Source organism: Stegastes partitus, unplaced genomic scaffold (genome assembly GCF_000690725.1).
Source record: "Stegastes partitus isolate 25-593 unplaced genomic scaffold, Stegastes_partitus-1.0.2 Scaffold538, whole genome shotgun sequence".
NCBI classification, from domain to species: Eukaryota; Metazoa; Chordata; class Actinopteri; family Pomacentridae; genus Stegastes; species Stegastes partitus.
Window position 1 is genome coordinate 400,828 of NW_007578269.1, and position 18,410 is coordinate 419,237.

The following is an 18,410-nucleotide window of genomic DNA, read 5'->3' on the forward strand; positions in this document are numbered from 1 at the left end:
GTTTTCTCCAAACTGAACTGGGATCAGGTGATTTCTCTGTTTCCATGTGTTCTGTACATGTTGACCTTCTGGATTTAAAGTGTAATCCCTTAATGTTTGCACTTTTACTCCTCGATGTATTTAGTCGTTTACTCTGAGAATATATTTTTTACATTTTTATTTTATATACTCTGTCGTGGGGGATTTCCTCTCGTGGGGCTTGAACCTCCGACCTCCTGATCAGTTGCCCAAAACCTCAACACTGAGCGACTACTACCCCTGAATTAGAGGCTATTGTTTGATCTGCCCTACTGTGGGGTGAAAACATTCACATTTCAGGGATGCAAGGTCTTGTTCAGATATTTGACAGCGTAGCTGGAATCAGCATTGGTCCATGTCATCCGGTTTCTTTCAGCTACTAACCAGATGTACAGGACTGTCTCTAAGGATTGTTTCTGTGTGTGGCTCCGCCCCTCCAGGTGAACGGCAGGAACCTGCTGTCTGTCGACTACGACCGTACGCTGCGAACAGAGAAGATTTACGACGACCACAGGAAGTTCCTGCTGAAGATCATCTACGACACTCAAGGCCATCCAACGCTTTGGGTTCCGAGCAGCAAGCTGCTGTCGGTTAACCTGACGTACTCCAGGTGAGCATCTGTTCCTGTAGGGACTCCTCAGTCTTCTGCACTCAGGATGCTGTGACACATGGGCTCATGACTAGATAGGTGTTGGAACACTTTAACCCTCTAAACCTCAAAAGAGTTAAAGAACTTTATGTTGGAGTGAAGAGAAAGCACAAAATACACAGATGCTGCTTGTGGTTCAGACGGTTATTTACAGTTAATTAATTAATTAAGGTTAGAGGCAATGTTAGGTTGATGTAATATGTGTGTGTGTGTGTGTGTGTGTGTGTGTGTGTGTGTGTGTCCAGTACGGGGCAGGTGACGGGCCTCCAGAGGGGTCCGACCACGGAGAGGTGGGAGTACGACAGCCAGGGAAGAATCATCTTACGAGTCTTCGCTGATGGGAAGACGTGGAGCTACACTTACCTGGATAAGGTACCGGACGACACCATGAAAGCCACACGCACACACACACACTTCTACACACACCTACACACACACACAGGCATCACGATGCACGACCTAAACACCATACATTACTGTGTGAGCATCACATTCATGCACAATGAAACCAGCTTTCACACACGCTTACAAACTCTATCTGCTGTCATAAAGATGCTGCTCAACTCTGCAGAGATGTGACAGAAAAAAGAGAAACGCTGTGTTTATACACACTCCACACACACACACACACACTCCACACACACACACACACACACAAAGCAAGGTTACTGTGTTTGCCATAAATTCCGGTCAAACAAAGCAAGCAACACTAATTGAAGCGTCTCCCCCGTGGAAACTACTGTCAGAAAGTTAGCGAGGAAAGCAACCAGCCACAAAGACCTCCCTCACAGAGAGCTCACCTCCTCAAGAAGAGGAGGAGAAATGGCTTGTCATAGTTAATAAGGTCCCTGGTCTCGTGAGGAGGAAAAGAGAGAAGAGTTAAAAGGAGCACCTCCTACTTAGAGGAGTAGTAAAATATGCCTCTCGTTTCCTTTTCAAGAGCTCCAGAAGGTCATCGTTTGTGTCGCTCGGATTTCAGCTCTTTCACTAAATTTTAATTTAAATACAACAAATAAAAACTCACTAACGGGTTAGAAAGGTTATGTTATGTTTAAAGAATCAATAAAATGACACCATTCATCAGAGACAGAAAAACAGAAAGAATCGGTCGTGTTGATCGTCTGTGACGTGACGCCGTCGGAAAACTTTGACATTTCATCCAAATAATTTCTTTCTACATGTCTCGTTTAAAATTTCTTAAAAATCTAAAGCGCTTGCTGTAATTAAATTTGGTTAAAAAAATAAATAAAATTCTGAGCTTGCTGTCTCACAAAAAGTCAAAGAGTCGCATTACACAGAAAATACTTACAAAGAGTGACTGAAGGAAGAAAAGCAAAGCAGCAGGAACTTCTTAAAAAGTCAAAAGAAAGCTGCTGTTGTCTCTGAAGAAGAGGATGAGATGTAAAGAAAGGAGGCATAACTTAGTGAAAAGGGGAAAGAGACAAGGAGTCGCTTAAAAAAACAAGCCTCCTAACGAGGACAAGAGAGAGGATTCCCTGTAGTACGCTAGCTGAGGCGTAAAAAACAAGCAGTGTGAGGAGGACAAGGAAGAGGAGACAGCGAGGATAAATCAGACACTTTTTTGTTTGTTAGCTCAGGAAGACGGAGGAGGAGACAGACAGAGTCTGACACTAAACAGCAACGGGCCTCGTTTGTGCGTGTCGAAAGACAGATATGATAGAGAGAGATGGAGGAAGAGACACAGGCAGGGATATCCACAGGAGTCTGCGAAGACAGAGGTACTACTGTGGAAACAAGGCCCAGGGGATGCTGGGAGCTTAGTTAAAGGATGTTAGACGGAGTGGAAGAGATTGAGACAGAGAGAGAAATAACAGCAACTGTGGATGACGAGAGTCACGAATTATAGCGAGGCAGCAGAGGTGGAAGAGGACGAGAGGCAGGAGGCAGCAAAGTTCAGAAAGCACATTTATATTTAGCACGTTGTTGTTTGAATGCATTTCAGAACCAGGATAAAAGATATCCAATTACCAAATGAGTGCACACGTGAGAATTTTATAGTTCAGAACCTGGTTGAGGAGGAACCTCATGTTACTGGAGCTGATCTCACTGGGTTACAAGCAATACTTTATGAAGGTGTCCAGGATTTTCTAACTGATTTAGAACATTTCTGCAGCGCTGAATCCAAACATGACGTCTGCTTTTCTGCATCAGGTCGGGTTTTTATGCCAACTGGATTTAAAAACATCGATTTTACCACTAAATCAATCACATGTGTTGACATTAGTGATTGATTTATTTTAGCATTTCTCACATGAAATCGGATTTTAGAGGAAATATTTTATTTTCTAACCCTTTCCATGAGCTAAATGATCCACAAGTTGATGAGTGTCAACATCTGTAAAGGTAAATACAAGTAAACTGCATGTGGCGACAAATCAAAATTTTGACCTCATTGAGCAGAACCAGAGTAATGTCTGGATCCAGCTCAGTGCAGCTGTCCAGAATCAGCTCAGAACACTCTGACACCAACATGGATGTAGACCAGTGCTATTGTTTTTTGTTTTAGAGTCGACAGCCAGCCACAGACCCAGTAGAGCAGTCACATTATGTCGACTACGTAGCACATCTGACCAATAATTTATCAGCTACCGTGTTTGGAGACGTGTGAACATCACACACAGAGCAGACGTCCGTATTATTATTATTATTATCCAGATTAAACATTTAATTTTTTATTTATTTTCAACAGACATGTTAATCTCAGATATAATTGTGTGTTTGTTCGGCTTCGGAGGAAATTTAAACTTTGTGCGAGGAGGTTTATAGTTTGCAGGCAAAAAAAAACAGACAATGTGGGGAAACTATATTTATACGCGTCATTGTGCTATTGTATGTTATATATTGCTGGGTTATTTTTTTCAGTGACAGTTTTGAAAGAATGGAAGCGAGACCCCAGTCAACAATGAATAAAACAGGAGAACCTGACAAAGGGAGAAGGGTCCAAAGTTAGGGAGATGAAAAAGGAGGGAAGGAAGCTACAAAACAGGGCATGTGAGGAAGAGACAAATAAAAAGATGAGAGATGATTCCCCGAGTAGAGAAACGAGCCACATTCTCCTGCTCGCGCCCGTTGTCACCTTCCCATGCACTTGTTTTTCATTCACTTCCTTGCGCCATCTGTCACTTTCTGCCCCTGCTGGAAATACTTACGGGGAGCCTCATTGGAAAACATGGTGTCAAAAAGCAGAATTCATCATGCACAGCGGCACAGTTACGGCGTCATAACTGTGTCTGTGTGGAGGCGACGTACTGTAATTCATACTGAAAACCGTGAGCGCAGTTAAGTAGGAAATATGCCTTCCCCCAAGATTACTGGAGGTCGTGTGATTACAGTCTTTCGTCTCTTTAATCATTTTCAGTCCAATAAATACGAAGCTAAAAACCATGAAAGAACAAACATTCAACAGTCAGTGAAATAAACCATTTACTGTTTTTAACTTTAGACAAACAACATTCTGTTAGAATTAAAGTTGACTTTAAGCTGCATGTAATGGCCGGGAAAAGTAAAGTCAGTGAAGTTTAAAGCACAAGTTCATAAAAGTACAAAACAGCACACCAGAACTTTCTCAGGAGTCCGTTCAGCAGGTCAGAAGAATCACATGCTTCTCCAGTTAGATGTCAAGTTCAAATCTTTGCTTCCTGCCTGAGGCGAGAAGCAAACAAGCGGGAGAGGATGCTGTTTTGTGTTGCTCAGAATAAAAGCACTGCTGTTCCTGTTCATGGATTAGGTCTGTACTGTCCTCATGTTTCAAATTATGATCCACTGCTAGGGCTGCAGGTGGCTCAGTGGTTAGCACCATGGCCTCACAGCTAGAAGGTCGCCGGTTGGCGTCCCGGTGAGGACACCTGGGATCTTTCTGCGTGGAGTCTCCATGTTCTCCCCGTGCAGCGTGGGTTCTCTCCGGGTTCTCCGGCTTCCTCCCACAGTCCACAAACATGCTGAGGTTAATTGGTGATTGTAAATTGTCCGTAGGTGTGAATGTGAGTGTGCTTGGTTGTCTGTCTCTAAGTGTAGCCCTGTGATAGACTGGTTACCTGTCCAGGTGAACCTGCCTTCACCCTGAGTCAGCTGGGATAGACTCCAGTGACCCTAGTGAGGATAAAGCGGTGTATAGATAATCGATGGATGGATCCACTGCTAGTCACAGTGCAGGAGGATCTCAGAGGATCTGTGATGACTTTGTCTTTGTCCAGCTTCACATCAAACAGGCAGAAACCCACCTGAGCTAAAAACATACATGTTGGTCTCATCCCAGAATTCATCATCAGGCTTCTTTTCATGGCCTTTAGCAAAGTTTTGCAGTTTTGTGTCAAACAGCAAAAGAAGTAATTTGCCCGTAGTGGTTGATAGTTTGCGTGTTCCTTTTCCCTGTCTGAGCTGTCACAGGAACTCTATTCATTCATGACCAGCGTGCCACATGTGAAGCACTCACCTGTGTGTGAGAGCCACATTATGCAAACTGTCTTTGACATCATTAGGAGCACAATCACTGCAGCTCTGATTAGTGGTATTGTGACTTGTTCTATGCTCCTGATTGCTGCTCTAGCTGTGTTTGGACAGATCTCTAGTTGTTAACCAATCTTCTTGCTTTCCTTTCAATCCTTGTAAAGTCTCACAATCAGATTTTTTTAATTGCTCTCGTAATGCTTTTCCACATTGAGCCGCGATGCAGACACGTCAATGCACAGAAAGTTCTGGTGTTCACAGCCCGGTTCATAACCATGCTCATGCAGGTAGGCTGATGGGAAACCACAGGTGCATTCACTGTCGTTCAGGTACGACTTTGAGGCCTACGTTTTTAATATAGTCGATCTGAAGAACTTGATTTGATTGTTAATAAGAGGAAACACTAAGGAAATAAATAATGTGCTCCAGCATCCTAATCCCTAAACTCCACTCACTGTAATTCTTGGTAGAAACACCTTCAATCTTATATCATGTTATCATTTCTGGACATTTAATGTTGCTAACCTGTATGGATGGGGATGCTGGGAGGCTGTGGCAGCAGGTTTAGCACGAGCAGGGCGAGGAGGGAGCTCAGAGTAGAGCCACTGCTGAGGTGGTTCAGGCTTCTAGTTCGGAGGCCTCCTGTTCACCTTCCTTTCGAGGTGTTCCAGGCAAGTCTAGCTGGGACGAGACCCCAGGGACCCCAGGCCAGACTGGCTGGGGAACACCTTGGGATCCCCCAGCAGGAACTGGAAAGTCTTAACCTGCTGCCACGACAACCCAACCATGGATGGATGATTCCACCAGGGAGCATCATCTATAGCATCTTTCTGTTTTTATGCTGCTGTTTCCGACCCTGGTACCCACACGGAGCTTCTAGCATCAGGAGTCTGAGGAAAGACTTGACTTGTGCGCCGAGTCTTGGCTCCATTTTCAGGCTTCAGAAAATCTAGCCCATGATTTCAGCCAATCACAGGGCTTTTCACTGATCAAATCAGAAAGCATAAATGGGAACAAAGGTTGGATGGAGGAGCTTTAGTTTGGATGTCGGGGTTTGACTCCCACATGAAACCACAGTGGAATGTAGATTTTTTTAAAGCTGAAACTACAGACCCGTGTGATGTGAGGGCCTTGGAACAGAAAGGAAAAGCTGCAGGAGGAGGGCTGTGTGTTTTCAAAACCTGACATTGTACAGTTGTCTTATAAATATTTCAAAAAGTATAATCTATCTAGACACAGACTACTCTACATGCCCTCATCTCATCGTAGCTGGATTACTGCTGCAGCCTTTGACCTGCCTGAACAAAAACATCTATTGACCAGCTTCAGACTTTACATGACTCAGCTGTCGGGTTTTTAACTTGAGCCAGGAGACACAATCCTGATCACATCAGTTTGGTTTCATTCTCTTTGCTCTGGCTGGCAGTATGCCGTAGATTTCCCTGATTACATTCAAGGCCCTTGATATTTCTACCTCTTAGTCAGAGATATAGTATTATTAATACTATTATTTGTAATACTGGTACATTGGTACACTTTGAGATCCTTGGGTCCTTTGCCGGTTCCAGGGGCCTGGCTGAAAACTAAAGGAGCATTTGGAGTTAGAGGCCCGGGGCTCTGGAAGGATCTGCCCGAGGACATCAGCTCCGTAGAGCCAAACATCTCTTTTATGTCCCTTCTTAAAATATGCTTCGTCTTTCTTTAATCAGAGAGCCTTTCCTTTGTTTCTTTAAAAAGTCTTTCTACCTTAAAAACCTGTATTGTCCCTGGTATACTGTAAATATATATATAGTCTCAGTTGTGTTTAAATCTGTCTTTAAATCTGTTTTATGACTTGTCCGTTTTGTTTTGCTTTTCATGTGTAACTGGGAGATGAAAAAGTACTCTAAAACAATTATATTCTTACCAGTCCACTGGTAGCCAAGCAGCTCATCATGAGCCAGTCATGGTAAAGCGTGATTGGACTGGAGGATGCCAGTGTTACTGCTGTGCTTCAGGCCAGCAAAGAAGGGTTCAGGGCCCCGCCGCTAAACAAAGGGGCAGTACCATTAAAATAAACAGTGAAATCCTTCAAATTGATTTTTTTTTTCCAGCAGTGGAAACAGTGCAGGAAGACCAGAGCCCTGGTAACAGTGATGGATCTGGATCTTATAAACCACACATTGCATATGCCGTAGCTAAATCGGTGCTATTGGTTGGCTCACATTGTCCCCTGGGCGCTTCAAAAAAACTCTTATTTAAAATGCAACGTGAACTGTGCAGGGGGTCCAATGGGGCACAACCCCACCAGATGGTGCAAAAATATGAAGGTATTTTTATAATGAAAGCTTGATTAAAGGATGTACTGCCAGCTGCACTTGATTGATTATTCATAATGTGGATTGATGTGGATTTAGTGTGTCACGCGGTGTCGTAACATCGACAGTTCACAACATGAACACCGAAGAACGTGCATCCAGTACAGCAACCGATGTGGTTAACCATCTATTAGCCTCTCACTGTAGCCACTGTACTGCTTCCCTCGTGTGATACAGCGAGTGAATATGCATCTCATTGCACCTCTTCTCCTTTCTCCTGCTCTCTCTCCAACAGTCCATGGTCTTGCTGCTGCACAGCCAGCACCAGTACATCTTCGACTACGACTCAGGGGACCGTCTGTCAGCGGTCACCATGCCCAGCGTGGCTCGACACACCATGCAAACCATCAGGTCCATCGGCTACTACAGGAACATCTACACGCCGCCGGAAAGCAATGCCTCTGTCACCGTGGACTACTCTGAGGACGGACAGGTGGGATGTCGTTGTTCTTTCAGGCCACATAAGACACACTGGACATGGTTTATTTTAGGAGGACCCATTACGGTCATTTCTGACGGGCTGGCTTCCAGCTATAATGAATCTTTGGTGTCATGGTTCAGCTACAATGACGGTAAAGCTAATCATGTCATCATTTCTCCCTCCAGCTCCTCAGAGTCGCCCATCTCGGCACTGGCAGACGTATCCTGTACAAATATCGCAGACAGGTATTTTATTTCATGTCTTTTTTATAATTCCACCATTACCTGTATGTATATTTATATCAGTATTTCTGTATTGGCTTATTTTTTATATATATATTTGTACTTTATTTTGGCCATATCTTCCTTTCCTTTGATATAAAAATGTAAATTGGTAATGATTATTTTCAATCCAGCCAACTCACTTATGAATAGCCACATGTAAAAACATTTTTCCCAGCATCCTTAGCGGAATAATCACATATCTGGAGAGTAGATGGAAAGAAAATTCATTTTCGCTTCAAGGTTCTATTTTTTGTAATTGCAAGCCAAAGCAGGGAGAAATCAATACGACCCACTCTTGGGAAATCATAAAGGAATATAGTCGGATAGACCCCAGGGTGGTGCTGATGCATGATGTACATAAGTGGCAGCTGCAGCCATGAACAGGGACTCTGACAGCTTGGATAGACCACTCAAGAATTGATGGCAGTCATTATCTAATGCTGTAGCTGATCCCTAATAAATTGGATTTCGTATTCCGCCAGGTTCATTACTGTAAACACATATGGCATTGTTGTATTTGTCTCACCAGAACAAGCTGGCAGAGATCCTGTATGACTCGACGCGGGTCAGCTTCACATATGACGAGACTGCTGGTGTGCTTAAGACCGTCAACCTGCAGAGCGAAGGCTTCATCTGCTCCATCCGGTACCGCCAAATCGGTCCTCTGGTCGACCGGCAAATATTCCGCTTCAGCGAGGACGGGATGGTGAACGCGCGCTTCGACTACACCTACGACAACAGCTTCAGAGTCACCAGCATGCAGGCCGTAATCAACGAGACGCCGCTGCCCATCGATCTCTATCAGTTCGATGACATCTCTGGGAAAGTGGAGCAGTTTGGGAAGTTTGGAGTCATCTATTATGACATCAATCAGGTGAGACAGGATTGGCTGGAATGGATTAGTGATGATAAAATGTCACCTATAATGTTGTCTCACCGTGCATGAATGAAGTAAATAATGTAGATCATCACGGTACAACAGTGGCATGTGAAGGACCGACATGTCGGGCAGGAGGGGTGACAACCTTTGGTTCAACACTGAAGGTTTACAAGAATAAATAATCTGTTGGTAGATGTGTTTGGCATCACCCACAGGCCTCCACTTTGCATCTAGACTTACTCTTTGAGATAGAAGATAGATGTCTAGCACATTACTGGTGGTATGACAGGCTGATGTAGCAGCAGACAGCCTTCTGTCAGCAGGGTAATGGACAAATCACCAGGTTTACTGCTGTAGCATCATGAATTTCTCAAATGCAGCTGGTTGTTGGTGTGTTTGTGCCCACAAAGCAGGACATGAAGACCTCCCTGAATAGCAGGCTTTTGGTGATGTACAGTCTCTCCAGGCTGATCAACAGGGCGTTTGGTCACTGCAGGAATTATGTGGTTGATTTTGGGAATGTGTCTGCCCCCCGTCTCAGATCATCTCCACAGCGGTGATGACCTACACCAAACACTTCGACCAGCACGGCCGCATCAAGGAGATCCAGTACGAGATCTTCAGGTCTCTGATGTACTGGATCACCATTCAGTACGACAACATGGGCCGAGTCACCAAGCGGGAGATCAAGATCGGACCGTTTGCCAACACCACCAAATATGGCTACGAGTATGACGTCGATGGACAGCTGCAGACGGTCTCCCTCAACGAGAAGATGATGTGGAGGTGTGGCTTCTGTCAGTCTGATGATTCAGTCCTATCCGTTGATCGTGTCAGATGTTGATATTATCATGTTCTGGAATTCCAGGTACAATTATGACCTCAACGGTAACCTGCATCTGCTGAACCCCGGGAACAGCGGCCGGTTGACTCCTCTACGCTACGATCTGAGGGACAGGATCACTCGTCTGGGAGATGTTCAGTACAGGCTGGATGAAGATGGTTTCCTGAGACAGAGAGGAGCTGAGATATTCGAATATAACTCCAAAGGTGGGAACTGATCTTGTGTTGGCCCATCGTAGCAGCATAAAGGCCCATTCACACCCAAAGGTGGCAGAGCAGAGTTCATCTGTTCATACGTAGAACCGTTTATGTGGTTCCCGTTAAAGAGGAGTTTGCTCTGTTGCTTCCCACTGTCACTGACCGCATGCTCAGAGGGAGTCCAAAGGCAACTTTGAATTGTTGGGTTCTCTGTTAAATGTCTGTAAAGACTCTCAGTCCTCCAGGTCGTGGTTGTTCTCGTAGTTTAATCATAGCAACTGGACCTGCTTGAGTTCCTTGAAGACGTTTCACCTCTAATGTGGTTTCATCATGAAGTCACATCCACACCTAACCATAAAAGACCTTAACGAACCCCACTGTGGCAGGGGGAGCACTAACGACTCGCTCCCGACTCGGTGGCGGAAAATAACCGCTGTCCTTCGCCCGTGTTCCTGTACGTGGAGCGGTATCTGGGCCTGGACCAGAGACGACGCCAACACAGTCCTGAGGGCGTCCACGCTGTTTCCAAATGTAAACACAGGTCGCAGATGTGATGTAAAGAACAGATTTTCTCACAGGCAGTGACGTTTTAAACCTAAAACCCCGATTGTTGACGTCCACATACAGACGCACAAACGGAGGATTCACAGATCTTCACTTTGGTCGGAGGTTTTTAATGCCATAAATCTGTGTTTTCGTGTGGATGACAGGCCACATCGTAGAAACATATCTTCGTTTTGTGAGCTACCTGCTACGTGTGGACAAGGCCTGAGAAAGTCTGAAGTTTTCACACGTTTTTGCTCTGACATCTAACCTGCTGCCACGGTCTTCTCATTTTATCACATCCTTATTCTTCCTCTTTATCATCATCTATTCAGGTCTTCTAGTTCGTGTTTACAGCAAAGCAGCCAGCTGGACCATCCAGTATCGATACGATGGCTTGGGTCGGCGTGTGGCGTCTAGAAACAGTCTGGGCCAACACCTGCAGTTCTTCTACGCCGACCTGAACTACCCCACCAGGATCACCCACGTCTATAACCACTCCAGCTCCGAGATCACGTCGTTTTACTACGATTTGCAGGTAGCAGCTCTCTAAAAGTCACTCCAAGGTTCGGATATGTATCTTCAGCAAGAGACGGGACAAACACTCAGTGCTGTTTATTAGTCAGATTAGGATTTTGCTCTCAACTTTTGATTTATGACAGTCTGTGCGGAGCAGGTTTCCCTCCAGTGACCATAGGGAAAACATGGTGAATGTTCAGCATCTCAATTAGAGAGGAGGGGATGGTTTCCTCTGTAGCAGCCTCACTATATCACATAAAAATATCTGCTGCTTCATCCCAAGTAAGGGACTCTGTAGCTATTTTATTGTGATTAATGCAGTTAATAAATCTGCAGCAGCACAACACAGAAAAATTAAAAACTTATAGTTGCACCCTTATTTATTTCTCTTCTGCAGTTATTTGTGGAGTAGCAACAGTAAAAATCTGCTTCATCAATGTTAGATTCATAATGTGTGTTACTGCGCAGGGCCACGTGTTCGCGATGGAGATCAGCAGCGGGGAGGAGTTCTACATCGCATGTGATAACACCGGGACGCCACTGGCTGTGTTCAGCAACAACGGACTGCTGCTCAAACAGGTGTGTGTGGGGCTCACCTGAGTAATCTGTTCTACTGGTGACGTTGTTTGTATCTCACACCATAAATGTGTGTGTTTGTGTGCAGGTGCAATACACAGCGTACGGCGAGGTTTACTTTGATTCCAACCCAGATTTTGTGCTGGTAATTGGTTTCCATGGAGGCCTGTATGATCCCCTGACACGACTGCTGCACTTCGGAGACAGAGATTACGACATCCCTGCGGGGAGGTAGGCAGTCGTATAAGCTTGACATGTGATTATATAGAACAGATTCCAGCTTTGCGAGTGTCCCGTCTGACCAGAGTGTGTTTGTTCCGAAGGTGGACCACGCCTGACATCAGCACATGGACACGTGTCGGCAAAGACCCTCAGCCCTTCAACCTCTACATGTTCCGCGGCAACAACCCCATCAGCAAGATCCATCAGGTCAAAGAATACGTAACAGGTAACAAGAAACCGCTGACGGTGTTCAAACACCGAGGGGGGAGATAGCGGCGCTTAGGCCTAGATGATCCATCTGAAGAAACTGAAGCAGGAGCTTTCAAAATCAAAATGTTGTAATCCAGCACCCCTTCTTTTCAATCCTATTCAACCAGCGACCTTCTAGCTGCGAGGCAACGGTGCTAACCACTGAGCCATACAACACAAAGACATCCAAACGTACAAATCCACAGTCGCTGTTACGACTTTGCTTAGATGGTTCCTCCACAGGTGCACATCATCAGATTGAACTTCTTTGGTTACTGTCCATCTCACATCTCCATCCGCTGCTCTCTCTCTCTCTGCAGATGTCAACATCTGGTTGGTCACGTTTGGCTTTCACCTCCACAATGCAATCCCAGGATTCCCCATTCCCAAGTTCGACCTGACGCAGCCGTCGCTGGAGATGAAAAAGAGCCAGCTGTGGGACGACCTGCCTGTATGTATTCTCCTCCATAAACAGGTCGACAGAGTTAGAAATGACGACTTTGGCATCTCAAATAAAGGGTGATTCCACGGTTTACCACATGGAGGAGCGATTGATGCTGTGCTGCTCAGACCTTCGAGGATTGTTGGGCTTTTTGCAAACACCCCGATCAGAAACGTGACAGCAAGTGTGTTGGTATTAACTGGTACAGCATCATGTCAAGGCTACTTATTTGATTTAGGAGTTGAAAAGTCTAACTGTGAGGCTTCACAAAGATGGAAAATGATGCAGGAAGTTGGTGAGCAGCTAAAAATCAGTAGAAATATAGTTATCAGGAGGTGTAGCATGAGGCATAGTAGCACTAATCAGACCTGCAGTCATTCTCCTAAAATGACACCACACCATTTGGTATAGGGTAATTATAGGACATCAGAGTTTCTCTTGACCGCTCAGACAGTGTAAAGGACAACACATATGGTCAGTGTCCATGGACAGCATCCACAAAATAAAAAAGAAAACATCGCTTGCTGGTCACAACAAAAACAACAAGGTGCAGCTATGCTAAGAACCGTGAAAAAAGCCTGATTAATATGAGGAGCTGATGCTTTGATCAGATGAGACCAAGATGAGTTTGTTCAGCTCAGACCGGGTTCAGTATGTTTGGCACCAACCCGGGCAGGACCACCACAGTGGACGTACAGCTCCAACAGCGAGGCACCGAGGTGGGAGTGTGTTGATCAGCGCCTACACGAGTACCAAAGGTCTTTAGGAGATTGGCATTTATAGATGTCACCGTGAATGTCAAAATACTCCCACTCTCTCAAGAAGCTTGGCAACGCAGGAATATGCAGTCACGACAACGATCCAGAGCAAACTGCCAAAATCACAGAAGCCTGTAAGAGTTTGGACAGAAGAACAAAGTGAGAACCACAACCTGGGCCTGTCAGTTTAATGTCATAAATCTAAACTGTTGGTTTTCCATTTGACATGAAAGCCATCTGGTTAGTGTAAGGTGACAGAATGTAGAATTATTGGAACTGTAGGTGATAAAGCACAAGGTTTCTACTCACTTCTGTTGTTCACCGAAAGAAAAAGAGATGGAAGATGAACACTTGGAGCCAAACAATACAAAGTAAGATGGAAACAAAGCAGCTGAAAATGAAAGATAACAAGTGTAAACGTTTAATATCCGTCATGGAGTAAAGACAATCAGGAAATGTAGGGGAGAGAAGAAAACATGGGAGGAGATCGTGCAAGAGTGAGGAGAAAGGAAATGAGTAGAGAAGACAACCAATCATTCATGCCTGTCTTAGCCTACACACGGATTCTTTTCTCCTTCCACTTACTTAGTTATCGGGGTTATTTATACATTACTTTAGTGGAAGTCACACTTAGCAAAGAGTGAGAAACTGTGTGCAAAGACTTTAAAATGAACACAATGCTTAATGAAGCCAGCGACTAAAATAGAGGCGACAGATTCAGACGGGAGTTGGGAGTAGATCAGAGAAAATGAGGAAGGAAGCAAGAAAGACTTGGACTGATTGATAGTTTGGCTGCGCCGATGGCCTTTTCTCACCAGGAAATTCAAAAGCTGCAGGGGTGTTGATCGGCCGAGCCCAGACAAGAACACACAGCGAGAGAAAACACACTCTCATGTGTTGACCCACAAAAGTTATGTATACACACATACTAATGTGTTAAAGTTATAGGCTCTAAGATCTAAGTGTGTTCTAAAATAATACCACGAAGAGCTTTTATTTAGCAGTGAACTTAATATAAAGTACGCTCAGGTTTATTCTGATTTAAGTCACAAGCACTGTGCAAACACACAGATCTGTTTTTGTCACCCAGCTCCTGGGAAAAACAAACACAAGATTCATTCAGAACATGCTGTAGTTTGAACCCACATCCAGAGCAGTCCTGGATAAATAAACTGAAAGCAGCTAAAAACAATTTAAAGGACATCCTAAATACAGTACGTTCACTGTATAGCAACCACACATAAGAGTAAACAACATTTGAGCATGTTGGTGTTTAGCACTGTTCTTGTTTTGTTCTTTTTCTGGTTTTAAACCAAACATACGAGGCCGAGGCCACAGTGCATGTTACTGGGACACGAGGCTCGTCCAGTATGAGCTGCACCAGTTTTTTCTTAAACAACAATCCAACAAACAGGTTGAAAACTCAGCCAGCCTTAATGCCAGAAACTCTGTGAGGCAGCCGATGCTTGTTCCTGTATCGTGTGTGATGCTGTGCAGCGTTCTTTAATGCAGTGTTTTCTGTGATGGACTCAATGTGACGCCAACACCAGGCTTCACAGCGCTTGTGTTTCTGTCCACAGTCTATCTCAGGTGTGCAGCAGGAGGTGACTCGTCAGTCTCAGGCCTTCCTGTCCTTTGAGCGGATGCCAGAAATTCAGCTCAGCCGGCGGCACTCGGACCACACCAAGCCTTGGCTGTGGTTCGCCACCGTCAAGTCTCTGATTGGGAAGGGAGTGATGCTCGCCGTGATCCAAGGCCGCGTGGTGACCAACGCTCTGAACATTGCCAACGAGGACTGCATCAAAGTGGCTGCAGTCCTAAACAATGCCTTCTACCTGGAAGACCTGCACTTCACAGTGGAGGGACGAGACACTCACTACTTCATCAAAACCAGCCTGCCTGAGAACGACCTCAGCGCCCTGCGGCTCACCTCCGGCAGGAAGTCGCTGGAGAACGGGGTGAACGTCACCGTGTCCCAGTCCACCACGGTGATGAACGGGAGGACGCGGCGGTTCGCTGACGTGGAGCTGCAGCACGGCGCCCTGGCACTCCACGTACGTTACGGGACGACGTTGGACGAAGAGAAAGCGCGAATCCTGGAACACGCCAGGCAGAGGGCGCTGTCGAGCGCCTGGGCCCGCGAACAGCAGCGGGTGAGGGACGGAGAAGAAGGAGTACGGCTGTGGACGGAGGGAGAGAAAAGGCAGCTGCTGAGCAGCGGCAAGGTTCTGGGTTATGACGGTTACTATGTGTTGTCCATAGAGCAGTACCCGGAGCTGGCCGACAGCGCCAACAACATCCAGTTCCTGCGCCAGAGCGAGATAGGGAGGAGGTAACAGGGCATCAACAGGGGCAACTGACAACACGCTCGGGCTGTCAAAGACTAACTACTAGTTCAACACAAAATGGATGTCACAGGCTGAGCTGTCAGAAGACTGAGAAACTATCCAGTGAAGAGACCCCACGTCTAAAAATTAGTTCTGATGAGGTTGTTTAGTAGGATTTCTAGACTGATCGATGACGTAACAATCACTCCAACACAACTGAGCTGAAACACGATAAAACTACAGTTGTGAGGTCTTCACGAGCCTGTAGAGGTTCTTCTGACCAATGCCTTTTCTCTTTCTGTTTCTATCTGTTGTCTCTCTCTCTCTCTCTCTCTCTCTCTCTCTCTCTCTCTCTCTCTCCCTGTAGTCTGCCTTCAAACAGCCTGCATGCCCCTCCCCCTCTCTCTGGTAGGCGGGGCTAACCTGACTGCTATCTTTGTGTGCTATCTAGCTGTCAAACAGTGGGATGTAGAGACTTCTTCAAATAGCCAACTGAGCATTTCAGCAGCCATCACAACTAGATGAGCCCTCAAGCATTTAAAAAGCTGTAAACTGTCCGTGCAGTCAACATAACAAATGTCTGTGCATCCCTAACAGATGTTGCAAGTATCGTATCTCTGTGGGTCCAGATGTGACCCGTCGCTCTGGGTTCTAGACCTCTATGAGCCATGTCTATAGGATGTTTTGTTTCCATGGCCCAAGCCATTGAATGGAACTGTTGTGGACTCTCTCTAAGAGAGACAGGCACAAAAAAAGGACAACAATTTGTACGAAGGGAAAAAAAAAAAAAAAAGACTGATTTCCTGTTTGGATTTTTTTTGGTTTTGTTTTTATATATAAACTTGCTTTTGCTTTAGACAAAAAAGGGGATATAAAAATGAGCAAAAAAGTGTTTACATACTATTACATACTATTACCACTATTACTACTATAACGACACCACCACCACCACCACCACCACCGCCAACGGGATGGACCATGATCTGAACTAAACGAAACCAAACTTTCAGTTGTGTTTTTGTTTTGTTTCTTACCGATACCTACGATCTGTTTGGCCAGTTCTAAAACCACTCCTCCTCCTCATCCCCTGTGCTTTTTACAAGGTCCACAAACTCATCCAGACCACAGTCTAACAGCAGCGTGCGAGGAAGCAGGGCGAGCGCAGGGCCACGGCCGGTGCCCGACTCTACGTGGATGTACTCTTTGTGGATCGAGTGGGCTCACTGGTCCTGTAGAACGCTGGTCCCCCAGCAGCCCAGGAGTCCTTCACTTCTGCATAATGTGACTCATAATGCATAGACCTTGTGCTTTAATCGGTCAAAGGTAGTAGTATTGCTTGCAATAGAAACATGTTGTCATGGCTTTGGGGGGGGCAGGGTTGCTGTGAGTAGTAACTACTTGTTGCTTCTCTCTTCGTTTTTGCTCGTTTCTCCTTTAAGAGACAGTGCATCGCCATCAGTGACATTAATGAATAACAGTAATAGATCAAAAATCGATGTGGATGTTTTCTCATTGATTGTGGGGGTCTGTACTCTTTTAGAGTTTTTTGTGTGTATGTGTGTTTACAAAGGGTTGGAAGGCAACTTTAATCATTTTAAAAAGAGAGCGCGCGGGAACTTTACACGGAGGGTTAACATCATATGCTACCAATCTTTCTGTTTTTTTTCCAGAGACTATTAAGACGAGTTGACAATGTTTTATGGGTTTATCTTTTTTTATTTTGAACGTTGAGAAATTCCACTTATCCGTACATCAATATTAGTCTCAGAGAAAGTAATTTATGTACAGTGTTTCTACGGTAAAGAATAAAAATCCTTGAAACTAGTGTTATTTACTGTGTCGCCTTTTCTCTCCACTCTGAAAGACGAACGGCGGCGAGGAGCAGCTCGTCATGATGTGATTAATGATTATGTTTAGTGAGTATGATGTCGTTGTGCACCACACTGCAGGTGTTGTGTGTGCTGTAGCTCGCTGTAGCTACCAGCAGCTCATCAGATGAAGACTTCTCAGCGTATTGAACAGTCCTCTGTTAACGGTTAGACGAGTGGTTCCTGAAGCGTTTGCCTTGCGACCATGTGCACCACGACGTTGTTTCCAGTCTGGTCACTTTTCCATCCAAATAACAATAGTTCTTCAAAAAAAGAAAAGTTCAAAAAAGACCATTAGAAGCCAATGAAACAGGACTTTTTCTTTCTTTCTTTCCCATCCAGTGAAGCACCAGGACCTGTCAGAACCATTCAACCGACCCTCTGATCTGTACACATGTAAAGTAGGTCAGACTAACTCCACCTTGACCAGCTACAGCAATTATGTACTACTTGATAATAAAATAGTCACAGAGGCCATTCTTTGCTTATAACACCCACAAGTACATTTTAATTCCATTTTTGTGCTTAGAAGAAGTAGAATTTGGATTTAATGGAGTGTTACTACATTGCGCTGGTACTTTCACAGAAGCAAAGGATCTGAATACTTAAGTAGATGTTTTTAGCCAGTTTTTGCTCTTTGAAAGCTGAAACTGAATCCTGGCATTCTGCAAATAGTGAAGCTGAGGAAAAGCTCCATCAGTGTGTTTGTTGCACTTCAACACAGCAGCAGACTCTCTGACACTGAGCTGAAATGAAGCAAGTGGACATAAATAACATGGACAGAAGAGG

At 45.0% G+C, this 18,410-nt stretch overlaps 1 protein-coding gene across 1 annotated transcript in view; it reads left to right on the forward strand.

Moving 5' to 3' along the window:
- Positions 1–17,578, forward strand: part of LOC103361835 (teneurin-3-like) — a 234,735-nt gene extending 217,157 nt beyond the window's left edge. The window contains exons 38-50 of the mRNA XM_008288031.1: positions 459–628; positions 913–1,039; positions 7,727–7,924; positions 8,098–8,157; positions 8,726–9,070; positions 9,618–9,862; positions 9,945–10,126; positions 10,996–11,198; positions 11,648–11,758; positions 11,844–11,986; positions 12,079–12,203; positions 12,547–12,677; positions 15,007–17,578. Of these exons, the coding sequence (XP_008286253.1) occupies positions 459–628; positions 913–1,039; positions 7,727–7,924; positions 8,098–8,157; positions 8,726–9,070; positions 9,618–9,862; positions 9,945–10,126; positions 10,996–11,198; positions 11,648–11,758; positions 11,844–11,986; positions 12,079–12,203; positions 12,547–12,677; positions 15,007–15,762 (2,796 nt within the window). The 3' untranslated portion in view covers positions 15,763–17,578. The remainder of the gene's footprint in view (positions 1–458; positions 629–912; positions 1,040–7,726; positions 7,925–8,097; positions 8,158–8,725; positions 9,071–9,617; positions 9,863–9,944; positions 10,127–10,995; positions 11,199–11,647; positions 11,759–11,843; positions 11,987–12,078; positions 12,204–12,546; positions 12,678–15,006) is intronic.
- The last annotated feature ends 832 nt before the right edge of the window (positions 17,579–18,410 follow it).